General features: G+C 38.2%; 4 protein-coding genes across 4 annotated transcripts; all 4 read right to left on the bottom strand.

Moving 5' to 3' along the window:
• Nucleotides 1-2,103: 2,103 nt before the first annotated feature.
• On the bottom strand, nucleotides 2,104-3,039 carry LOC137132885 (olfactory receptor 6N2-like). Its single transcript, XM_067515900.1, has one exon. It carries the CDS (start codon nucleotides 3,037-3,039, stop codon nucleotides 2,104-2,106), a length of 936 nt encoding a protein of 311 aa, XP_067372001.1.
• A 3,306-nt stretch (nucleotides 3,040-6,345) lies between these two features.
• LOC137132884 (olfactory receptor 11A1-like) lies at nucleotides 6,346-7,292 on the bottom strand. Its single transcript, XM_067515899.1, has 2 exons — nucleotides 6,726-7,292; nucleotides 6,346-6,690 (listed from the first exon to the last, which is right to left on the bottom strand). Exons 1-2 carry the CDS (start codon nucleotides 7,290-7,292, stop codon nucleotides 6,346-6,348), a joined length of 912 nt encoding a protein of 303 aa, XP_067372000.1.
• A 5,308-nt stretch (nucleotides 7,293-12,600) lies between these two features.
• Nucleotides 12,601-13,527, bottom strand: LOC137132883 (olfactory receptor 11A1-like). Its single transcript, XM_067515898.1, has one exon. It carries the CDS (start codon nucleotides 13,525-13,527, stop codon nucleotides 12,601-12,603), a length of 927 nt encoding a protein of 308 aa, XP_067371999.1.
• A 4,963-nt stretch (nucleotides 13,528-18,490) lies between these two features.
• On the bottom strand, nucleotides 18,491-19,417 carry LOC137132881 (olfactory receptor 11A1-like). The gene has a single exon (XM_067515896.1). It carries the CDS (start codon nucleotides 19,415-19,417, stop codon nucleotides 18,491-18,493), a length of 927 nt encoding a protein of 308 aa, XP_067371997.1.
• Between the last annotated feature and the right edge of the window lie 583 nt (nucleotides 19,418-20,000).

Raw genomic sequence — 20,000 nt, 5'->3', positions numbered from 1 at the left:
TAATACGAACGTATAGACAGACGTAGACGCATGTTTGCAATCTACTGCAAAAGATTTTTTCAGAACATGTGTCTTTACTGACGTTTCACACTTTAAAGATGAAATAAATCACATCTCTGGATTGTAACTTAAGAAATTGCTTAGACTGATAATAAAATAAAAAATAGTCTTTCTTCTTTCTTGGCAGAACAACCTCTTAAGGTGTTCAGAAATTGCTTTCATTTTAAGTCCATATATAAGTAGATTAAAAAGAGGATTGTACAAACAAATTGTTGGAAACAAATTTTTTGGAAACTCATATTCCACTGAACTGTAATAATGTCATACATAAACAAACAATAATAGTTGATTAATACCAACAGGTGAGGTAAACACGTCAGTGCTGCTTTTTTCCTGACCTCTCCACTGCTACAATAACATATCAAAAGTATCCTGGCATATGTAAAAATGATGAAGATCACAGGGAAAACAGCATTATGACACAAAGCCCACATACCTAAAACAGATATTGCCCAAGATCTCGCACAAAAAGGTTTGTAAATGGAGTTACTACAATAAATGACTTCTGATTAGAGCTCAGTGTTGCTAATCCCACAAGCTGTGACTCAGTAAGAATCCAAGATAAAACCAGAAATATACTGATGGTTCTTTTCCTCATGATAGTTGGATATTGCAGAGGTTAACATATAGACACATACAGTATCTGTCATAGGACAGATAAATTATTTTCACATGACCTCTGCTGAATCTTAATTGAAGACATTATTTTTTGAGAAATTGATTTGATAAATCTGGCCCTGATCTGATCAACAGTTTATGCTTAATCGAACAAACTTGAAACATTGTTTTCAATGTCCTTACTATTACAAAGATTTCAATAGCAAGGACCAAGTGTTTGATTTTGCCAGTCTGCACTTGGTTTGTTTGTCTCCCATCTGGTGTAGTGAAAATCATAGCTGCCTCCAAACGTGTTTCTCTGGGACCTGTAAAGTAAGAGCCTTGAGATAGATGCTATGTAAATAAAGTTGAACTGAATTGAACTGAAAAAAGCTGTTAATGCGTCTTTTGTCAACAATTAATACAGATCCACAATTATAACAAGATACTGCATTTGAAAACAAATAAATAACAGAACCTGTTTTATTTGTTAAACAAGTCAACAATAATCCACTGTTAAATGGATTCTTTTATTATTGTATTATAGTAATAAAACTGCTGATGTTGCAGTTTCATAACAGTCCGATCATTAGCAGCATTCAATATTCTGTCACAAATAAATATTCATTCAAATGCATTCAAAATGTTACTTCAGTAAAAATACAAATGTATTACTTCTAAAATACTTGAAGTACCATAAGTAAAAGTATTCTTTTAGCAGAATGTTTGATTTTACATCTGTGAATGTGACATTATTAGATTTGAATTGTTGATGCATGTTTATCACTTTAATGCTGTAGTTAGTAATGATAGAGATGATTTTACCAACCTTATTGAAAGTTTTGATGATCAGCTTAGAAGTTGTTGAATTTCACATTGATGATCAACACAATTACGTTATCACACTGTATTTTGTTTCATCACCAGATTCTGTAAAGTAACTAGTTACTAAAGTAATGGAGTGTATGTATGCAGGATAAGAAAATGGATGTACTAGAGTATGAATACCTCTTAAATTAAAGTACTTCTAGCACTTTTTAAGACTTTTTAATAAGAAATTTACTAGGGTTTTGTATTTGTGTAGTTACAGCTAAATTAGTTTCAGTAAAATAAGTTGAGTAGAGACTGAAAAACAGCTAAAAAGACTGATAAAATCATAAGTGTTTAGAGACGAGAAGAACAAGCAGTCCTGTAACAGCTGGTATCAAATTTACCAGGGTTCTGTATTTGAGTAGTAGAAAAATTAGTAAAAGCAAAATGAGCTTAAGGGATAAATGATCAGTTGCTCCATTGTTGAAAGTGACAATGTTTTTTATTGCATGTTACAGATATAACTATATACATTAAACCTATGTTATTACTGACAATAAAGACTAACTGACAAAATAAAGAATAAAGACAAAAATCAGACAAATTAGACAAAGATTTGCATTGTTAGAAATTAAGTTATTTACCCTGGTTCAGTTTTTCTTGACAGAACAACCTCTTTAAGTGTTTAAAGATTTCTTTCATTTTGAGTCCATATATAAGTGGATTAAAAAGAGGATTATACAAAACTAACTGTAAACTCATAATTAATTGTGCAGTTTTTGGAAAATCATATTCAAGTCGAACTGTAATAACCTCACATAAAAACAAACAAAAATAGCTGATTAAAACCAGCAGGTGAGGTAAACAGGTCTGTGCAGCTTTTCTCCTGACTTCTCCACAGCTGTGGTAACAGATTATAAGTATCCTGGTGTAAGTAAAAATGATAAAAATCACAGGACATACAACCACATTTAACAAAATGAACAAACCATAAAGAGTTATTGCTCTTGAAGTCGTACAGAAAAGTTTGTAGAATGAGTTATTACAAAAAATCACTTTCAGAGTGAAGCTACAGAGTTTCTGATTAGCACTGATAGTTGATAATCCCACTTGCTGACATGCAGGCAGAAGCCAGGCTAAAGCCAGAAAGATACTGACAGTTCTTTTCCTCATGATAGTTGGATATTGCAGAGGTTTACATATAGACACATATCTGTCATAGGACATGGCTGTCAACAGTAAAAACTCTGATCCGCCCAAAGCATAAAACAGTGAATATTGAACAATGCAGGCTTGATGAGATATGATCTGTTGTTCAGATAGAAAATCTATCAAAAGTTTTGGGTAGATGTTAGTGCTGAGTAGAACACAGTTTAGTAACAAAGCAGCAATGAAAATGTACATAGGCTCATGGAGGCTTTGGTGTTTCCAGATCAAGTACACAATAGTACAATTACTGCAAAGTATCAGAATGTATAGTATAACAAATATTGTAAAATATAGGTATCTGTACTTGTAAATTTCTACATGCCCACCAAATATTAAATGTGTTACATTTAATTCTTCCTCCATTAAGCTTCTCAAAGATAAAGATTCTTTAAACAGGCAGATAATTAAACAGCTAAATAAATGTAGTAAAGAGGTTTCACTGTGAAGACTACCTGGCCTTGACAATCACCATCGTCCTCATTCTGTGTCCTACAAAGAAAACACTTTCAGGCTATGAAACATTTTTTATACGACTGCCTGACCCTCCATGGATCTAATTATAATTTACCCCATGAGTAACGAACAGCTAAACAACTTTATCAAACTGTACAGTCCTGAATCCGTATGTGTTGCCAGACCTGTTTTCAGTGCTCCATTAAATGTATTTATTGCTATTAATGGTAGATTAACATTCTCAGTCAGCTTTATGAATCACTTGTTACCCCATAAAACGTCTTTTAAGAAGCTGCCTCAACCTATTCATTAAGTAGCCTGTTTGATATTACTACAACAGCAGCAGCTTCTAACTTAATTGAGTTTTTTAGTGGCATTAACATTACACACTTCTGCCAAAAATTTTAAATATCACCAATTAGCTAACAAGTAGCTAAGATAACAGACTCATGATTTTGCCTCTTTGTGAGCAGCAGGGTGACTGTGGTGCAGGAAGGTGGAGCAGTTGTCCACCAATCTCACAGTTCAATCCCCAGCTCCTCCAGTCACGTGTTGAAGTGTCCTTGAGCAAGACACTGAACCCCAACTTAGTTGCTCCCGGTGAGTGTTGGTCAGTTACGTAGCAGCTCCCCCATCAGGGGAGTGAACTCCAACAGTTCACAAACAACATCTATAGACATCCATATTAGCCTGAAATCCACTGTCATCTCCACTTTCTTGAGCATCTTCAGCTCCAGGCCGTTTTTACTGCGGCAGCTGATGAACTTCTCATTGGTATGCTGTCTCATCATTACCTCAGATGAGGCTCATTACTGTTGGGTCATCTGCAAACTTTAGGAGCTTGACAGTTGACTCTACTGGTTTCTGTCTGTGGAAGAGTCAGGTCACCTCCTCTTCACTTATCCTGAGGGTATCCAGTGTATCTGGAGGGGGAGCTTGTGGGGTGACTTGCACCCTAGAGTTTTTCTGGCAAGTCAGACATGGGTTTGGAAAATGATTTAAATGTATTTTACAATAACTTTGATATTTGTGATTTTATTTTATTCTATCAGACAGATGTTAATGATGAATCTTTGACACACACCGAAGGGATTTATGGAGTTCCAAAAGGCTCTGTGTTAGGACCAATACTTTTTACTTTATATATGCCTCCTGTAGGCAACATTATTAGAAAACACTCCATAAAATAATACAAGACATAAAAGTCTGGATGTCCCACAATTTTTTCCCACATAGTATTTGGGCCCAAAAATCTCAGAAATATGATGTCCAACCATATTGTTACACTAGATTAAATAAGTCTGGCCTCCAGTACTACTGCAAGGAACCTTGGAACTGGTCCTACCACCCAGCCCGATGTTTTGTTGCTTTTTGTTGCTCTTTTCTTTTCTCTCTTTGCTTTCCACTCACCCCAACCGGTCAAAGCATGGCCGCCCACCCTGGTCCTTGTTCTGCTGGAGGTTTCTTCCATGAAAGCGAGTTTTTCCTCTCCACTGTTGCCTAGGACTTGCTCAATGGGGAATTGTTGGGTTCTCTCTATACATCTTTATAGTCTTGACTTTATTCTGTAAAGTGCCATGAGATGACTTTGTTATGAATAGATGCTATATAAATAAAGTTGAATTTAAAAAAGCTGTTAATTCGTATTTTATCAATTCGGTCAACACTTTTTTTTTTAGAAATTAGTCAACTGTTTTCAGCCAGCAGAGGGAGACGTACATTTACATTGACAGTGATCTCATTTGGAAACCCTTTAAGGGAACAAAAGAAAGGAAAAGCCCTGACCCAGGTAATATAACTGGTCAACGTCTTAAGACATCTGTGGACCTATTGGCTCCAATTTTTTCCTCTATTTTTAAGAAGTCTCTTCAGCTAAACAAAGTTTCGTGTGTCTGGAATGATTCTGTTATTGCACCTGTGCTCAAGATTAAGGTAACAAAATCTCCTCATGACTTTTGGCCTGTAGCACTTCCTTCTCTGGTCATGAAGGCATTTGAAAAGATTATAAAGCATGAAGTGTTCAGTAAAATCAGACCCATTCCAATCTACGTACACAGTGGTGAGAGGTCTTGACGATGTATGAGGCACTTTACTTCAATAGGTTCAGAATAACCTAGATGGTGTAAACAGTTTGGTTTGTTGGCTTTTTACCCACTTTTACTCAGCTTTTAATTCTATTCAACCTCATATTTGGCAGATCGACTCAGTAGCAGTTTTAACATTGCCCCTACTCTAATCTGTTGGTTCACTGGCTTTGTTTGACACTGATTGGTATATAGCACACTCTCACTGTGAGGACATAATTAAGTTTGCCGTTGATTGAATGGTAGTGTCACTTCTCAGTTAAATTGACAGTGATTTTGGACCACTGGTGGATTATTTGAATTTGAATTGTGCAAATATTTTTTTTTTTACATAAATGTAACAAAAATGTAATGACCATTGACCTTCGAATGAAACATTCACCTAATTCTCCTCTTAGTCAGGATGTGGATGGTCAGGATGTGGAAATGGGGCAAGAGTATAAATATTTAAGGACAACAATTGTATCAGGACGACCGGTAATACATTTGAAAAAAATTGCAAAAAGTGTTATTACTTTTTCTTGCAACTGTATTAACTGGCCTTAATTGATAAAGAAAATGCTGCATCATCAAAGCTGATTTTTGGAAGGGAAGAGAAATGGCTCAAGAGAAAAGAACTTGTGTAAGTGTTTATACTCATAACATAAAGAAACCTTAACAAGTATTTTATTCATTTGCCTTTATGAGCCATGTTATTAAATTAAGCAAGTAAATTTAGTGTTTGTTTTAGACTGCACTTAAAGTATTAGAGATTAATGTGTAAGGACATTAGTGGTCATTCTTTAATATTAATGTGGAATTTTCAAAAACAGCACACTCAAATATAATCAAATTAACTGTTTCACATTGAATACCTTTGGAATGCCTATTTTCCATTTACAGAAAATCAAATTGTCACAAAGGAAAAGACAGGTGGAATTTAAAACAATTAAGTAATGAGAGAGTGTTTAAAATCAATACAAATATAAAACAAGCTCTTACAAGAACAGTGAGACCAAAACACGTATTAGCAATTCTCACTCCATTTTCCTAAAGCCTGTATAAATATTAACATTAAACATTCTATGTTGGTCAGAATAAATATATCTTAGCATTTAAAAAAATATCAATATTGATATTAGATAATTTTATGTTAACAGATCAAACTCTTAAGATGTTTATAAATGTCTTTCATTTTAAGTCCATATACAAGTGGATTTAAAAGCGGATTATACAAAACTAACTGTAAAGCCATAATAAAACGTGCAATTTTTGGAAAATCATATTCTAGCCGAACTGTGATGACGTCATACGCAAACAAGAAAAAATAATTGATTAGAACCAGCAGGTGAGGTAAACAGTTCTGTGCAGCTTTTTTCCTGAAGTCTCCACTGCTCCGATAACATATCATAAGTATCTTGGTGTATGTAAAAATGATGAAGATCACAGGAAAAACAACAGCATTTACCAAAATAAATGCACCAAAAAAACTGCAACACTTATCAAAATGAACAGACCAAAAGATGTTATTGCTCTTGAAGTTACACAGAAAAGTTTGTAAATTGTGTTCTTACAAAAAATGACAGTCAGAGTGAAGCTACAGAGTTTCTCATTAGCACACATTTTAGCTATTGACGCAACCTGACATGCAGGCAGAAGCCAGGCTAAAGCCAAAAAGATACTGATGGTTCTTTTTCTCATAATAGTTGGATATTGCAGAGGTTTACATATAGACACATATCTGTCATAGGCCATGGCTGCTAAGAGTAAGAACTCAGCAAAGCCCAAAGAATAAAACAGTGCAAATTGAACAAGACAGGCATCATAAGATATGATCTGTTTTTCAGATAAGAAGTCGATCAAAAGCTTTGGGTAGATGTTGGTGGTGAAAAGAACAGAATTCAGTAACAAAGCTGCAATGAAAATGTACATAGGCTCATGGAGGTTTTGGTGTTTCCAGATCAAGTACACAATAGTACAATTACTGCAGATTATGAGAAGATAAACTATTAAAAACATGATAAAATAAATGTGTCTGTATTTTTCGACTTCCATGTGCCCACCAAGAATTAAATATGTTACATTTAAATTTTCCTCCATTAAGTCAAATATTGTTATTTAACAAGCAGATGATATAACAGCACTACTTGACTTTGAGGCTTCAGTGTGAATCTTTCAGTAACATGTTTCCTGTATTAGATTCTCTAATTCATTGACAAATACTTGACTTTGACATTCACTTATTCAGCATATACTGCTGATGTCTGTGACTTGCTTTGAGTGCTTTACCTTCCATGGATTTCTTCGCTCAATGAATCATATCAGCTGTTATTGTTTTATTTCACAGATTACCTGCCTATAAAATACATTTAGTATGTTCCCATATCCAAGTCTTGCAAAGAGAACTTCATTGGCCTGTCAAATGCTTTTATTCTACCGCTCGACCCTCCATGGATCTCATTAAACTTTCCACCATTGCAGACTAGCACGTAAACAACTTTCTGAAACTCTAGAGGCCTGAATCCATTTGTGTTGTTAAACCAGCTTTGGGCCTGTCAAAATGTTAAAGATGTACACACTTTCCATTTTCAGTTCTTGCTGTTCATCAAGTCCAGCTATTGGGGGTTCGATCAAGGGTGTAATATTGTAGAATAGGGGCTCAACAACCATTTCTATAGTGAGCTTTTGCTGAGACTAAGGGCTAAAGAGAGATGGGGGCCGACTCAAACTGTTAGGCCCCGTTCACATAAAAACGCCTTCAACATTGACCATAACTGTCGTTTCACATGTACAGTAAGAAATGTTAGAAGTTATGGGTAGCAGAGCTAGTATCTTCTGAGAGGGTTCAGGCAAGAAGTCAATTACCATAAAAGCCTTAAGGTGAACAGTTTGTTGACCAGTCAGAAAGGAAAACAGTGATCAAGGGGGAGCTTAAGCCAGAGTTGTATGGAGAGATATATCAGTGGCATCCTCTGCAGATGTGTTCGCTCTGAATGCAAAGTTTTGTGAGTCCAGTGTGGATGGGAAGCTGGAAATTATGTCACCTTCGACCATTTTCTCAAAACAGATCATGATTATTGGGGTGAGTGCTACTAGCTGCTAGTTGTTAAGACCTCTGACAGTGTCCTTCTTTTGCAGTGGGACAATTGCAGAGGACTTCAGGCAGGGTGGAATAGTAGACCGAGGTAGGGACAGGTTAAAGAACCTGTCTCTTGGTCTGCACGGTCTTTAGTATCTGTGAAGAAATTCTTTTAGGTCCAGCAGCTTTTTTGGGTCCACCACCTTCAGTGTGTGACAGGTTATGTTTCTACACTGTGAGGATGTGGGTACTGAAAGCCTGTGAGTGTGACATGGCTGCCTCTGGTGTTTCCACCAGAACGTGGGTATAGAGATGGTTTAAATCCTCAGCCAGCAAGGTATCAACATCAGAAACTGTGAGAATGTTGGATTTAGATTTGGTGATCTGACTACAATAGCATGTCAGTTAACGAGACGCAGAGAAGTATAAGACAATTGTGTCTCAGAAGCTTGAATCATGTCAACTGGACTTCTCTCTTCTTGGTTAGAAGTGTTTTGTTACTCATCCAAGAAGTTTTTTAAAGAAGTCAATGACTCCTTCAAAGCTCTAGCTGTTACTCTAGGGTTTGTCTTTTTGCTTCACTGAGTTTTCTGCATGGATCATTGAAGTGATCTTGGCTGGGCATGTCTATGGGGAGTAGCCACAGCACCAAATCATCATTTATTGGCGGCCTAATGAACATCTAACGTCTTTTAGATCACGCGATTATTTCCAGCTACATGAAAATCAAAAAGTCTTGATCTTATGTCTTCTGAGACCTCTTTCTTTTTCTTTTTTTTACAGGGCATGGCTCACATCAGCTGATGCTGCTTCTGAATATCACAGTGGCCCTGTTTAAACCACACGTCCATTCTTGTTGCGTTGATTGGACTCTAGGTTTGCTAACACCTGACTCCAGTTGGCATTAAGTAAAAGATAAATGGTAAATTCACTGTCTGTTTGTGTCAAGTCAAGTCAAGTCAAGTGGCTTTTATTGTCATTTCTACTATACACAGTGGTTCACAGTACGCAGTAGAAACGAGATAATGTTCCTCCAAGAACCAAGGTGCTACAAACAACACAAGCTATAGTAAAGTGCATCGAGTGCAACCAAGTGCAAACAGTGCAGACGAAAAAACAGGACAGACAGACAGTGTAGACAGACAACACAAGTAACACAGGACAGGACACAAGACCCAAGACAGTGCCGACCAATAAACCTACTGTATACTATTTTACAGTACAGTACAGTACAGTTAAGTGTGCTAGGGGTGTAAAAAAAAAAAAGAGCATATAGTGCATTTAAATGTCCAGCATGTAAACAGTGCAATTGCATTGGAACGTGCAAAAAACAGCAGGTAAACAGTGTAGTGCGGTAAATGTAGAATGATAACAGTAAATAAATAATAAATAAGTGGTGGTGGTATTAGATGAGTAGTGAGTGATGAGAATGTGCTGACTTCGGTTTGCAGTGTGTTTAAGTTCTATTTTAGTTCTGTGTGTTGAGGAGCCTGATGGCTTGTGGGAAAAAACTGTTGCATAGTCTGGATGTGGTGGCCCGAATGCTTCGGAACCTCTTTCCTGATGGCAGGAGTGTGAAGAGTGTGTGTGACGGGTGTGTGGGGTCGTCCACAATGCTGTTGGCTTTGCGGATGCAGCGTGTGGTGTAAATGTGCATGATAGAGGGCAGAGAGACTCCGATGATCTTCTCAGCTGTCCTCACTATCCTCTGTAGGGTCTTGCGATCCGCGACGGTGCAGTTCCCAAACCAGGCAGTGATGCAGCTGCTCAGGATGCTCTCAATGGTCCCTCTGTAGAACATGGTCAGGATGGGGGAGATGGGCTTTCCTCAGCTTTCTTGGTGATGGAGCTGGTGTTGACTGACCAGGTGAGGTTGTCCGCCAGATGAACACCAAGGAATTTGGTGTTCTTGACTATCTCCACTGAGGATCCATCGATGATCAATGGAGAATGGTCGCTCTGTGCTCTTCTGAAGTCCACAACCATCTCTTTAGTTTTGTCAACGTTCAGAGACAGGTTGTTTGCTCCACACCAGGCTGTTAATCGTTGCACCTCCTCTCTGTAGGCTGACTCGTCATTCTTGCTGATTAGACCCACCACGGTCATGTCATCAGCAAACTTGACTATGTGGTTTGAGCTGTGCATTGCTACACAGTCGTGCGTCAGCAGAGTGAACAGCAGAGGGCTGAGCACACAGCCCTGAGGGGCTCCAGTGCTCAGTGTGGTGGTGCTGGAGATGTTGTTCCCGATCCGGACTGACTGGGGTCTCCCAGTCAGGAAGTCCAGAATCCAGTTGCAGAGGGAGGTGTTCAGGCCCAGTATGCTCAATTTCTCGGTCAGGTGCTGAGGGATGATTGTGTTGAATGCTGAGCTGAAGTCAATGAACAGCATTCGTACGTATGAGTCCTTACTGTCCAGGTGGGTGAGGGCCAGATGGAGGGTCGTGGAGATGGCATCGTCCGTGGAACGATTTGGACGATATGCAAACTGCATGGGGTCCAGGGAGGTTGGGAGTTGGGTCTTAATGTGCCTCATGACGAGCCTCTCGAAGCACTTCATCACGATGGGTGTGAGCGCGACGTGACGGTAGTCATTGGGGCAGGAGACAGTAGACTTCTTAGGCACAGGCACGATGGTCGTTGCCTTGAGGCACGTAGGAACAACGTTGCTGCTCAGGGAGATGTTGAAGATGTCTGTGAAGATATCCGCTAGCTGTTCTGCGCACTCCCTGAGCACTCTGCCAGGAATGTTGTCTGGTCCAGCAGACTTCCGTGAGTTAACTCTGCATAGAGTTTTCCTCACTTCAGCTGTGGTTAGACAGAGCACCTGGTCACTGGGAGGAGGAGTGGACTTCCTCGCCTTCACGTTGTTCTGTGCCTCAAACCGGGTGTAGAAGTGGTTCAGCGCATCTGGGAGGGAGGCGTCGCGGTCACAATCAGGTGAAGCTGTCTTGTAGTTCGTGATCGCCTGGATGCCCTGCCACATGCGCCGGGTGTCTCCGCTGTCTTCGAAGTGGTCGTGGATTTTCTTTGTGTGTGCGCGCTTTGCCTCTCTAATAGCACGGGACAGTTTGGCCCTTGCTGTTCTCAAGGCCGTCTTGTCCCCTGTTCTGAAGGCAGCGTCTCTTTGTTTCAGCAGCGTAACGCTCACCCGTAACGCTTTTATCCAAAGCACTTTACAGAGTCACTCACATACACACCATGCAAGGTGCTCACATGACCCACCGGGAGCAACTTGGGGTTTAGTGTCCTACCCGAGGACACATGGACGTGTAGCCAGGAGCAAAAGATGAAAAAGATCTTAGAATTTTAATTAATAACTGAATACACTTTGGCTCACCGGTCATGTGGATTATTCACTGCACCTTTTAATCTGATTCTAATGAATTACTGTTGGAAACATAATTTGCGAAACTGCCCACTAACATGGTTTTAAAGCTAATGTTACGCAATCTTTTCTCTAACACATGTTAAAAAGATTCATATCAGAGGAATAATTTTCTTTGCGATGTCATGTTTTGAACCCCTGTATTCTGCCGTGTCTGTATTTCCAATAAATCAGCTCAGTCCTTAACTGAAATGAAATTTTGTTTTCATTGAATTTATCACAACTGACAACTTGAGAAAAAAAATAACCTTAAGTCTGTCAATTTCTCGGGCCTGGGTCTGTGTATAATGTATGAGTCTAGCCTTTTCATGGAAACTTGTGTTGGTGCCTTGATGTAACCCCCAGCTTAAGATAAACAAGGGAAAATATCTTTAAATATCTTTTCAAATTATGCTCTTGTATAATACAGAAAACATGGAAAATTAAGTGTTTAATTTATTTGCTTTCATCGGCCATATGAACAAGGTGAATAAGTAAATGGGGTATAATTTAATTCCATACATTCAAAGTTATTCTTCCTGACACATCTACATGTAAAAATAAGTGGTATATAATTCAACCTGTTTGCTTAAATTGTTGGAAGTTAATGAATCTTCCTCTATTGATAATAATAATTACACCCAAATATAATTAGAGAAACTATCTCACATTGAATATATTTAATATGTATATTCACTTTATGCTGTGGATTTCTCTTAATTTCTCATTTTCGGAAAAACAAATTGTCAATAGAGTCAGAGAATGACTGTTTGATGATGAGAATGAGTGTTTGAAAAGTTCTTGATGCAAAAGTAAAGGCTCATACAAGAAGAGTAAAACTAGTGTGTAAAGAATTCTCATTCTATTTTCTTGGAACCTGTATAAATTATGACATTAAACGTTTCCCATAGATCAGAAAAATCACATCTCAGCATTTAAAATGAAATCTTAATATTGGTCATATTAATGCATTTTATCTTGACAGATCAAACTCTTAAGATGTTTATAAATTTCTTTCATTTTAAGTCCATATATAAGTGGATTAAAAAGAGGATTATACAAAACTAACTGTAAAGCCATAATAAAACGTGCAATTTTTGGAAAATCATAATACAGTCGAACTGTAATGACATCATACATAAACAAACAAAAATAATTGATTAAAACCAGCAGGTGAGGTAAACAGGTCTGTGCAGCTTTTCTCCTAACTTCTCCACAGCTGTGGTAACAGATTTTTAGTATCCTGATATATGTAAAAATGATGAACACGACTGGAAAAACTGCAACACTTATCAAAATGAACAGACCAAAAGATGTTATTGCTCTTGAAGTCACACAGAAAAGTTTGTAAATTGTGTTCTTACAAAAAATGACAGTCAGAGTGAAGCTACAGAGTTTCTGATTAGCACACATTGTTGCTAATGTCACAACCTGACATGCAGGCAGAAGCCAGGCTAAAGCCAAAAAGATACTGACGGTTCTTTTCCTCATGATAGTTGGATATTGCAGAGGTTTACATATAGACACATATCTGTCATATGCCATGGCTGCTAAGAGTAAGAACTCAGCAAAGCCCAAAGAATAAAACAGTGCAAATTGAACAAGACAGGCATCATAAGATATGATCTGTTTTTCAGATAAGAAGTCGATCAAAAGCTTTGGGTAGATGCTAGTGCTGAGAAGAACAGAGTTCAGTAACAAAGCAGCAATGAAAATGTACATAGGCTCATGGAGGTTTTGGTGTTTCCAGATCAAGTATACAATAGTACAATTACTGTAGATTATGAGAAGATAAACTAATAAAAACATGATAAAATAAATGTGTCTGTATTTTTCGACTTCCATGTGCCCACCAAGAATTAAATATGTTACATTTAAATTTTCCTCCATTAAGTCAAATATTGTTACTTAACAAGCAGATGATATAACAGCACTACTTGACTTTGACATTCACTTATTCAGCATATACTGCTGATGTCTGTGACTTGCTTTGAGTGCTTTACCTTCCATGGATTTCTTCGCTCAATGAATCATATGAGCTGTTATTGTTTTATTTCACAGATTACCTGCCTATAAAATACATTTAGTATGTTCCCATATCCAAGTCTTGCAAAGAGAACTTTATTGGCCTGTCAAATGCTTTTATTCTACCGCTCGACCCTCCATGGATCTCATTAAACGTTCCACCATTGCAGACTAGCACGTAAACAACTTTCTCAAACTCTAGAGGCCTGAATCCATTTGTGTTGTTAAACCCAACTCAAACTGTTAGGCCCCGTACACATAAAAACGCCTTCAACATTGACCATAACTGTCGTTTCACATGTACAGTAAGAAATGTTAGAAGTTATGATTATTGGGGTGAGTGCTACTAGCTGCTAGTTGTTAAGACCTCTGACAGTGTCCTTCTTTTGCAGTGGGACAATTGCAGAGGACTTCAGGCAGGGTGGAATAGTAGACCGAGGTAGGGACAGGTTAAAGAACCTGTCTCTTGGTCTGCACGGTCCTTCAGGATCCGTGAAGAAATTCTTTTAGGTCCAGCAGCTTCAGTGTGTGACAGGTTATGTTTCTACACTGTGAGGATGTGGGTACTGAAGGCCTGTGAGTGTGACATGGCTTGTGTGGCTTGGTGAGTGTGATGGTTTAAATCCTCAGCCAGCAAGGTATCAACATCAGAAACTCGTAGAATGTTGCATTTAGATTTGGTGATCTGACTACAATAGCATGTCAGTTAACGAGACGCAGAGAAGTATAATTAGGGGCGACTGTGGGGCAGGAAGGTAGAGCAGTTGTTCACCAATCTCACAGTTGTTGGTTCAGTCCCCACCTCCTCCAATCACATGTCAAAGTGTCCATGAGCAAGACACTGAACCCCTACTTAGTTCCTCCCAGTGAGTGTTGGCCAGCTGCATAGCAGCTCCCCCATCAGTGTGTGTGTGATTGTGAGTGTGAATGGCTGAATAAGAAGCAGTGTAAAGTGCTTTGAGTGCCAATAGGTAGGAAAGCGCTATATAAGTGCAGAACATTTATAAGAAAATGTTGCCTCTGAAGATTGAATCATGTCAACTGGACTTCTCTCTTCTTGGTTAGAAATGTTTTGTAAATCATCCAAGCAGTTTTTTAAAGAAGTCAGTGACTCCTTCAAAGCCTAACTGTTACTCTAGGGTTTGTCTTTTTACCTCACTGAGTGTTCTGCATTGTGCCCTTGGAGTGATCTTGGCTGGGCATGTCTATGGGGAGTAGCCACAGCACCAAATCATCATTTATTAAAAAAATTCCTATCAGAGAAATAATTTTCTTTTGCAACATCATGTTTTGAACCACTGTATTCTGCCGTGTCTGTATTTCCAATAAATCAGCTCAATACTTAACAGAAATGAAATTTAGTTTTTATCTAATTAATCTAATTAACTGACAACTTGAGAAAAAGTAACCTTAAGTCTGTCAATCTCTCGGGCCTGGGTCTGTGTATAATATAGGAGTCATGGAACCTTCTGTTGGTTCCTTGATGTAACCCCCAGCTTAAGATAAACAAGGTAAAATATCTTTAAATATCTTTTCTAATTATGCTCTTGTATAATACAGAAAACATGGAAAATTAAGTGTTTAATTTATTTGCTTTTATCAGCCATATGAACAAGGTGAATAAGTGAATGGGGTATAATTTAATTTCATACAGGCAAAGTTATTCTTCCTGACACATCTGCATAAAAAAATAACTGGAATTGCATTGGGACTGATTAGATTTAGTTAATTATTCAGGCCTCTAGAGGGCACCAGTTCCCTGTATTCCGCAATCCTTACTCACAGTTGTGATGTATTAGGAACTTCCTCCTTTTTCTTTTTTTGTATTTGTTTTAATGAGAAGTCAGAGGTTTGGTTCTTTATCCAATGTCATCAACTTGTTTTAACCTTCTGAGTGACACTAGAGTAAGTTCATGTATTTTATATTCCTTTTAAAGTTTACATCCATAAGTAGTGTGATGCTCTGAATAGTCTGAGTGCCTTTATTTGAGATGTATGAGCGGACAGTGAAGCATATCCATATTGTGGTTCATTCTTATGAACCACAGTTTTAAAACAAAATAGTTTTATGCTTTAGTAACTGAATTTATTTCCTGTATTTGTGTATCATTTCATTTTCCCACTCTTTTGCAATAAATCCTGTCCAAATACAACATGCGCCTGTTCCTGGAGGATCTGATGCAAGCGACCTACCTGACTGTGATTAAAACAACAGGCATTGACAACCTTACTTCAACATTGCGATAGAGAAAGCAGAAGCTTGAAGTCAAGCCAATGAAGCAAGCAGGCCACTCTCCCCCTACTCCTTAGGGTCATCAAATTCTGTAGAGAAACTGACTGTAAGGTCGACTACAAGATCTTCAAGAGGGCTGTCAGCATCAACGTGAGCCAGTATGGCAGCGGCACACGCACAAGCAGAGGTTCGAGCAGCAAAGGCCCAACTATCTTATGCCAAGAAAGAAAAGAGCATTAAGATGGAAAAAGCCTGGTTAGAGGCGACTCTCGGTATAGTCCTTCTCCAGAAAGAAGCATACGCAACCCAGTTCCACTCTGCAGAACAAGACAGTAAAAAGCTGTCATTTTTGCACCCACAAGCAACCTCAGAACAGAAAGTGATTGAGTACATAAATAAACCTGAAAATGCTGGTCTGACACAAAGAGACACAGACATGTTTATTCAACAAGATATTCTTCCACATCCGGAAGAACAGCCCAAGCCATCAGCTATGTTGAGACCTCTTCACATTGAACAAGAATTGACACTGGTTCTTGCAACTAGATACCCGCATTGTCAACGGTTCTCACTACCCCAGTTGCTCTAAGTGTCTTAGGTTTATCACGTTTCAAACAGCATTCAAAGTGGACCTCACTTTTTAAAGCAGTGACCCACCTTTGTCACATTTCTCATAGTTTCAGCGAGCCCATCGATGGAAAAAGCTGCCACAGGCTGGCACTTTTGCGAACTGAGCCTTACAGATGAAGCTTTGGGCACGAAGTATATGCAAAGGAAATCAAGTGCATCATCGTAAAACTGAAATGGCACTTAACAGTTCTCTTTACAAACTTAAAATGATTATTGAGGATAAAGGTCTACTAGAAGGAGGAGGATGTCTTACAGAGTCAAAGCTGTTGAGCGTTTGAGCCAAACCTCTTTTGATCCCTGGAAAGCATCGCATTGCTACACTGGTCATCCGACATTACCATGAAGCCATTAGGTACCAAGGCAGATTTTTCACTGAGGGAGCTGTAAGAGCAGGTGGCTTATAGCTGCTCAGAGCAAAGAGCTCTATTAGTGGCTTTATCACAGGTGTGTGACTTGTAAGAAGCTCTGGGGTAGAACAGAGCAGCAAGTTATGGCAAACCTACCCGCTGAACACCTACAGATTGATCCCCCATTTTCATATGTTGGCCTAGATGTATTTGGTCCTTGGGAAATTGCTACAAGCCAACAGTAAGATAAATCTAACAGTAAGAGATGGAGAATCTTGTTTACATGCATGTCCACGAGAGATCTTCCAGCTTCATAAATGCTCTTCTCCAATTCTTTGAGATCATCTGCCCTACTAAACAGCTGAGGGCTGAGCTGAATCTGGATCCCCTGAAGTCTGGCAACCAGTGTGGACGTTTACCTATGCAAACAGAGGTGTTCCTGGGCGTTCAATCCTCCTCACTCATCTCATATGGGTGGTGTGTGTGAGCGCATGATAGGCATTGCACGATGCATCCTAGACTCTATGCTTTTACAGTCAGGAAATTCGAAGCTGAATCATGAGATCTGGACGACGTTGAGGGCGGAGGTCACAGCTATCAACAATGCGAGACCTCTGGTGGCCATCTCCTCTAACCCAGAAGTCCCATTGATTCTAAAACCTTCGACTCTCCTCACTCGGAACTTGATATACCCCTACCTTTACCTGGAGACTTCACCAAGTCAGACATGTATAAACCATTGGCAGAGGATTCAAGTTATTGCTGATACTTTTAGGGCCAGATGGCAAAAAGAAAAGGAAGTAATGTATCAGTAACTTCCTCTTTTTTCCATATTTGTGTAAATGAGAAGCCAGAGGTTCTTATCCAATGTCATCTGCTTGTTTTAACCTTCTGAGTGGCAATATGAGTAAGTATGGGTGTGTTCTTTTCAAAGTCTACATCCATAAGTAGTGTGGAGCTCTTTTATTTGAGACATATAAGCGAATAGCGAGTCTGAGTTTGAGATTATTGATGTCAAGTTAAGTTAACTCCTTGATGTGCTTATGAACCACAGTACATATCCTTTGGTTTTAATGGAAATTATTTTATGCATTAGTAACTGAATGTCTTTCCTGTATTTGTGTTTCATTTCAGTTTCACACTCTTTTGCAATAAATTCTGTAAAATACACATGCGCCTGTTCTTTGGAGGAAATGATGCAAGTGAGAGCTTAGCTGACTGTGAATCTCAATATAGGGCACGATTCCCATTGAGTGTAACAGTACAGGAACAAATATAGTACACCCAAATATATGAACACAAACTCTCACACTGAATAACTTTAATATGCATATTCACTTTCTGCTGGGGATTTCTCTTAATTTGTCATTTTCAGAAAAACAAATTGTTATTAGAGTCACAAAGTGGAATTCAAAACAGTTCGGTAATGACTGCTTGAAAAGTTCTCAATACAAAAGTAAAATACAGGCTCATACAAATACAAGAAGAGTAAAACTAGTGTGTAAAAAATTTTCTTTCTATTTTCTTGGAACCTGTATAAATTATGACATTAAACGTTTCCCATAGATCAGAAAAATCACATCTCAGCATTTAAAATGAAATTTTAATATTGATCATATTAATGCATTTTATCTTGACAGATCAAACTCTTAAGATGTTTATAAATTTCTTTCATTTTAAGTCCATATATAAGTGGATTAAAAAGAGGATTATACAAAACTAACTGTAAAGCCATAATAAAACGTGCAATTTTTGGAAAATCATATTCCAGTCGAACTGTAATGACATCATACATAAACAAACAAAAATAGTTGATTAAAACCAGCAGGTGAGGTAAACAGGTCTGTGCAGCTTTTCTCCTAACTTCTCCACAGCTGTGGTAACAGATTTGTAGTATCCTGATATATGTAAAAATGATGAACACTACAGGAAAAACTGCAAAACATATCAAATTGAACAGACCAAAAGATGTTATTGCTCTTGAAGTCACACAGAAAAGTTTGTAAATTGTATTCTTACAAAAAATGACAGTCAGATTGAAGCTACAGAGTTTCTGATTAGCACACATTGTTGCTAATGTCACAACCTGACATGCAGGCAGAAGCCAGGCTAAAGCCAAAAAGATACTGACGGTTCTTTTCCTCATGATAGTTGGATAATGCAGAGGTTTACATATAGACACATATCTGTCATATGCCATGGCTGCTAACAGTAAAAACTCTGAAAAGCCGAAAGAATAAAAGAGTGCAAATTGAACAAGACAGGCATCATAAGATATGATCTGTTTTTCAGATAAGAAGTCGATCAAAAGCTTTGGGTAGATGCTAGTGCTGAGAAGAACAGAGTTCAGTAACAAAGCAGCAATGAAAATGTACATAGGCTCATGGAGGTTTTGGTGTTTCCAGATCAAGTACACAATAGTACAATTACTGCAGATTATGAGAAGATAAACTATTAAAAACATGATAAAATAAATGTGTCTGTATTTTTCGACTTCCATGTGCCCACCAAGAATTAAATATGTTACATTTAAATTTTCCTCCATTAAGTCAAATATTGTTACTTAACAAGCAGATGATATAACAGCACTACTTGACTTTGACATTCACTTATTCAGCATATACTGCTGATGTCTGTGACTTGCTTTGAGTGCTTTACCTTCCATGGATTTCTTCGCACAATGAATCATATGAGCTGTTATTGTTTTATTTCACAGATTACCTGCCTGTAAAATACATTTAGTATGTTCCCATATCCAAGTCTTGCAAAGAGAACTTTATTGGCCTGTCAAATGCTTTTATTCTACCGCTCGACCCTCCATGGATCTCATTAAACTTTCCACCATTGCAGACTAGCACGTAGACAACTTTCTCAAACTCTAGAGGCCTGAATCCATTTGTGTTGTTAAACCTGCTTTGGGCCTGTCAAAATGTTAAAGATGTTTTAAACACACTTTCCATTTTCAGTTCTTGCTGTTCATCAAGTCCAGCTATTGGGGGTTCGATCAAGGGTGTAATATTGTAGAATAGGGGCTCAACAACCATTTCTATAGTGAGCTTTTGCTGAGACTAAGGGCTAAAGAGAGATGGGGGCCGACTCAAACTGTTAGGCCCCGTTCACATAAAAAC

The sequence above is a fragment of the Channa argus genome, chromosome 9 (assembly GCF_033026475.1).
Source record: "Channa argus isolate prfri chromosome 9, Channa argus male v1.0, whole genome shotgun sequence".
NCBI lineage: Eukaryota > Metazoa > Chordata > Actinopteri > Anabantiformes > Channidae > Channa > Channa argus.
This window is presented reverse-complemented; position numbering and strand designations above follow the sequence as displayed.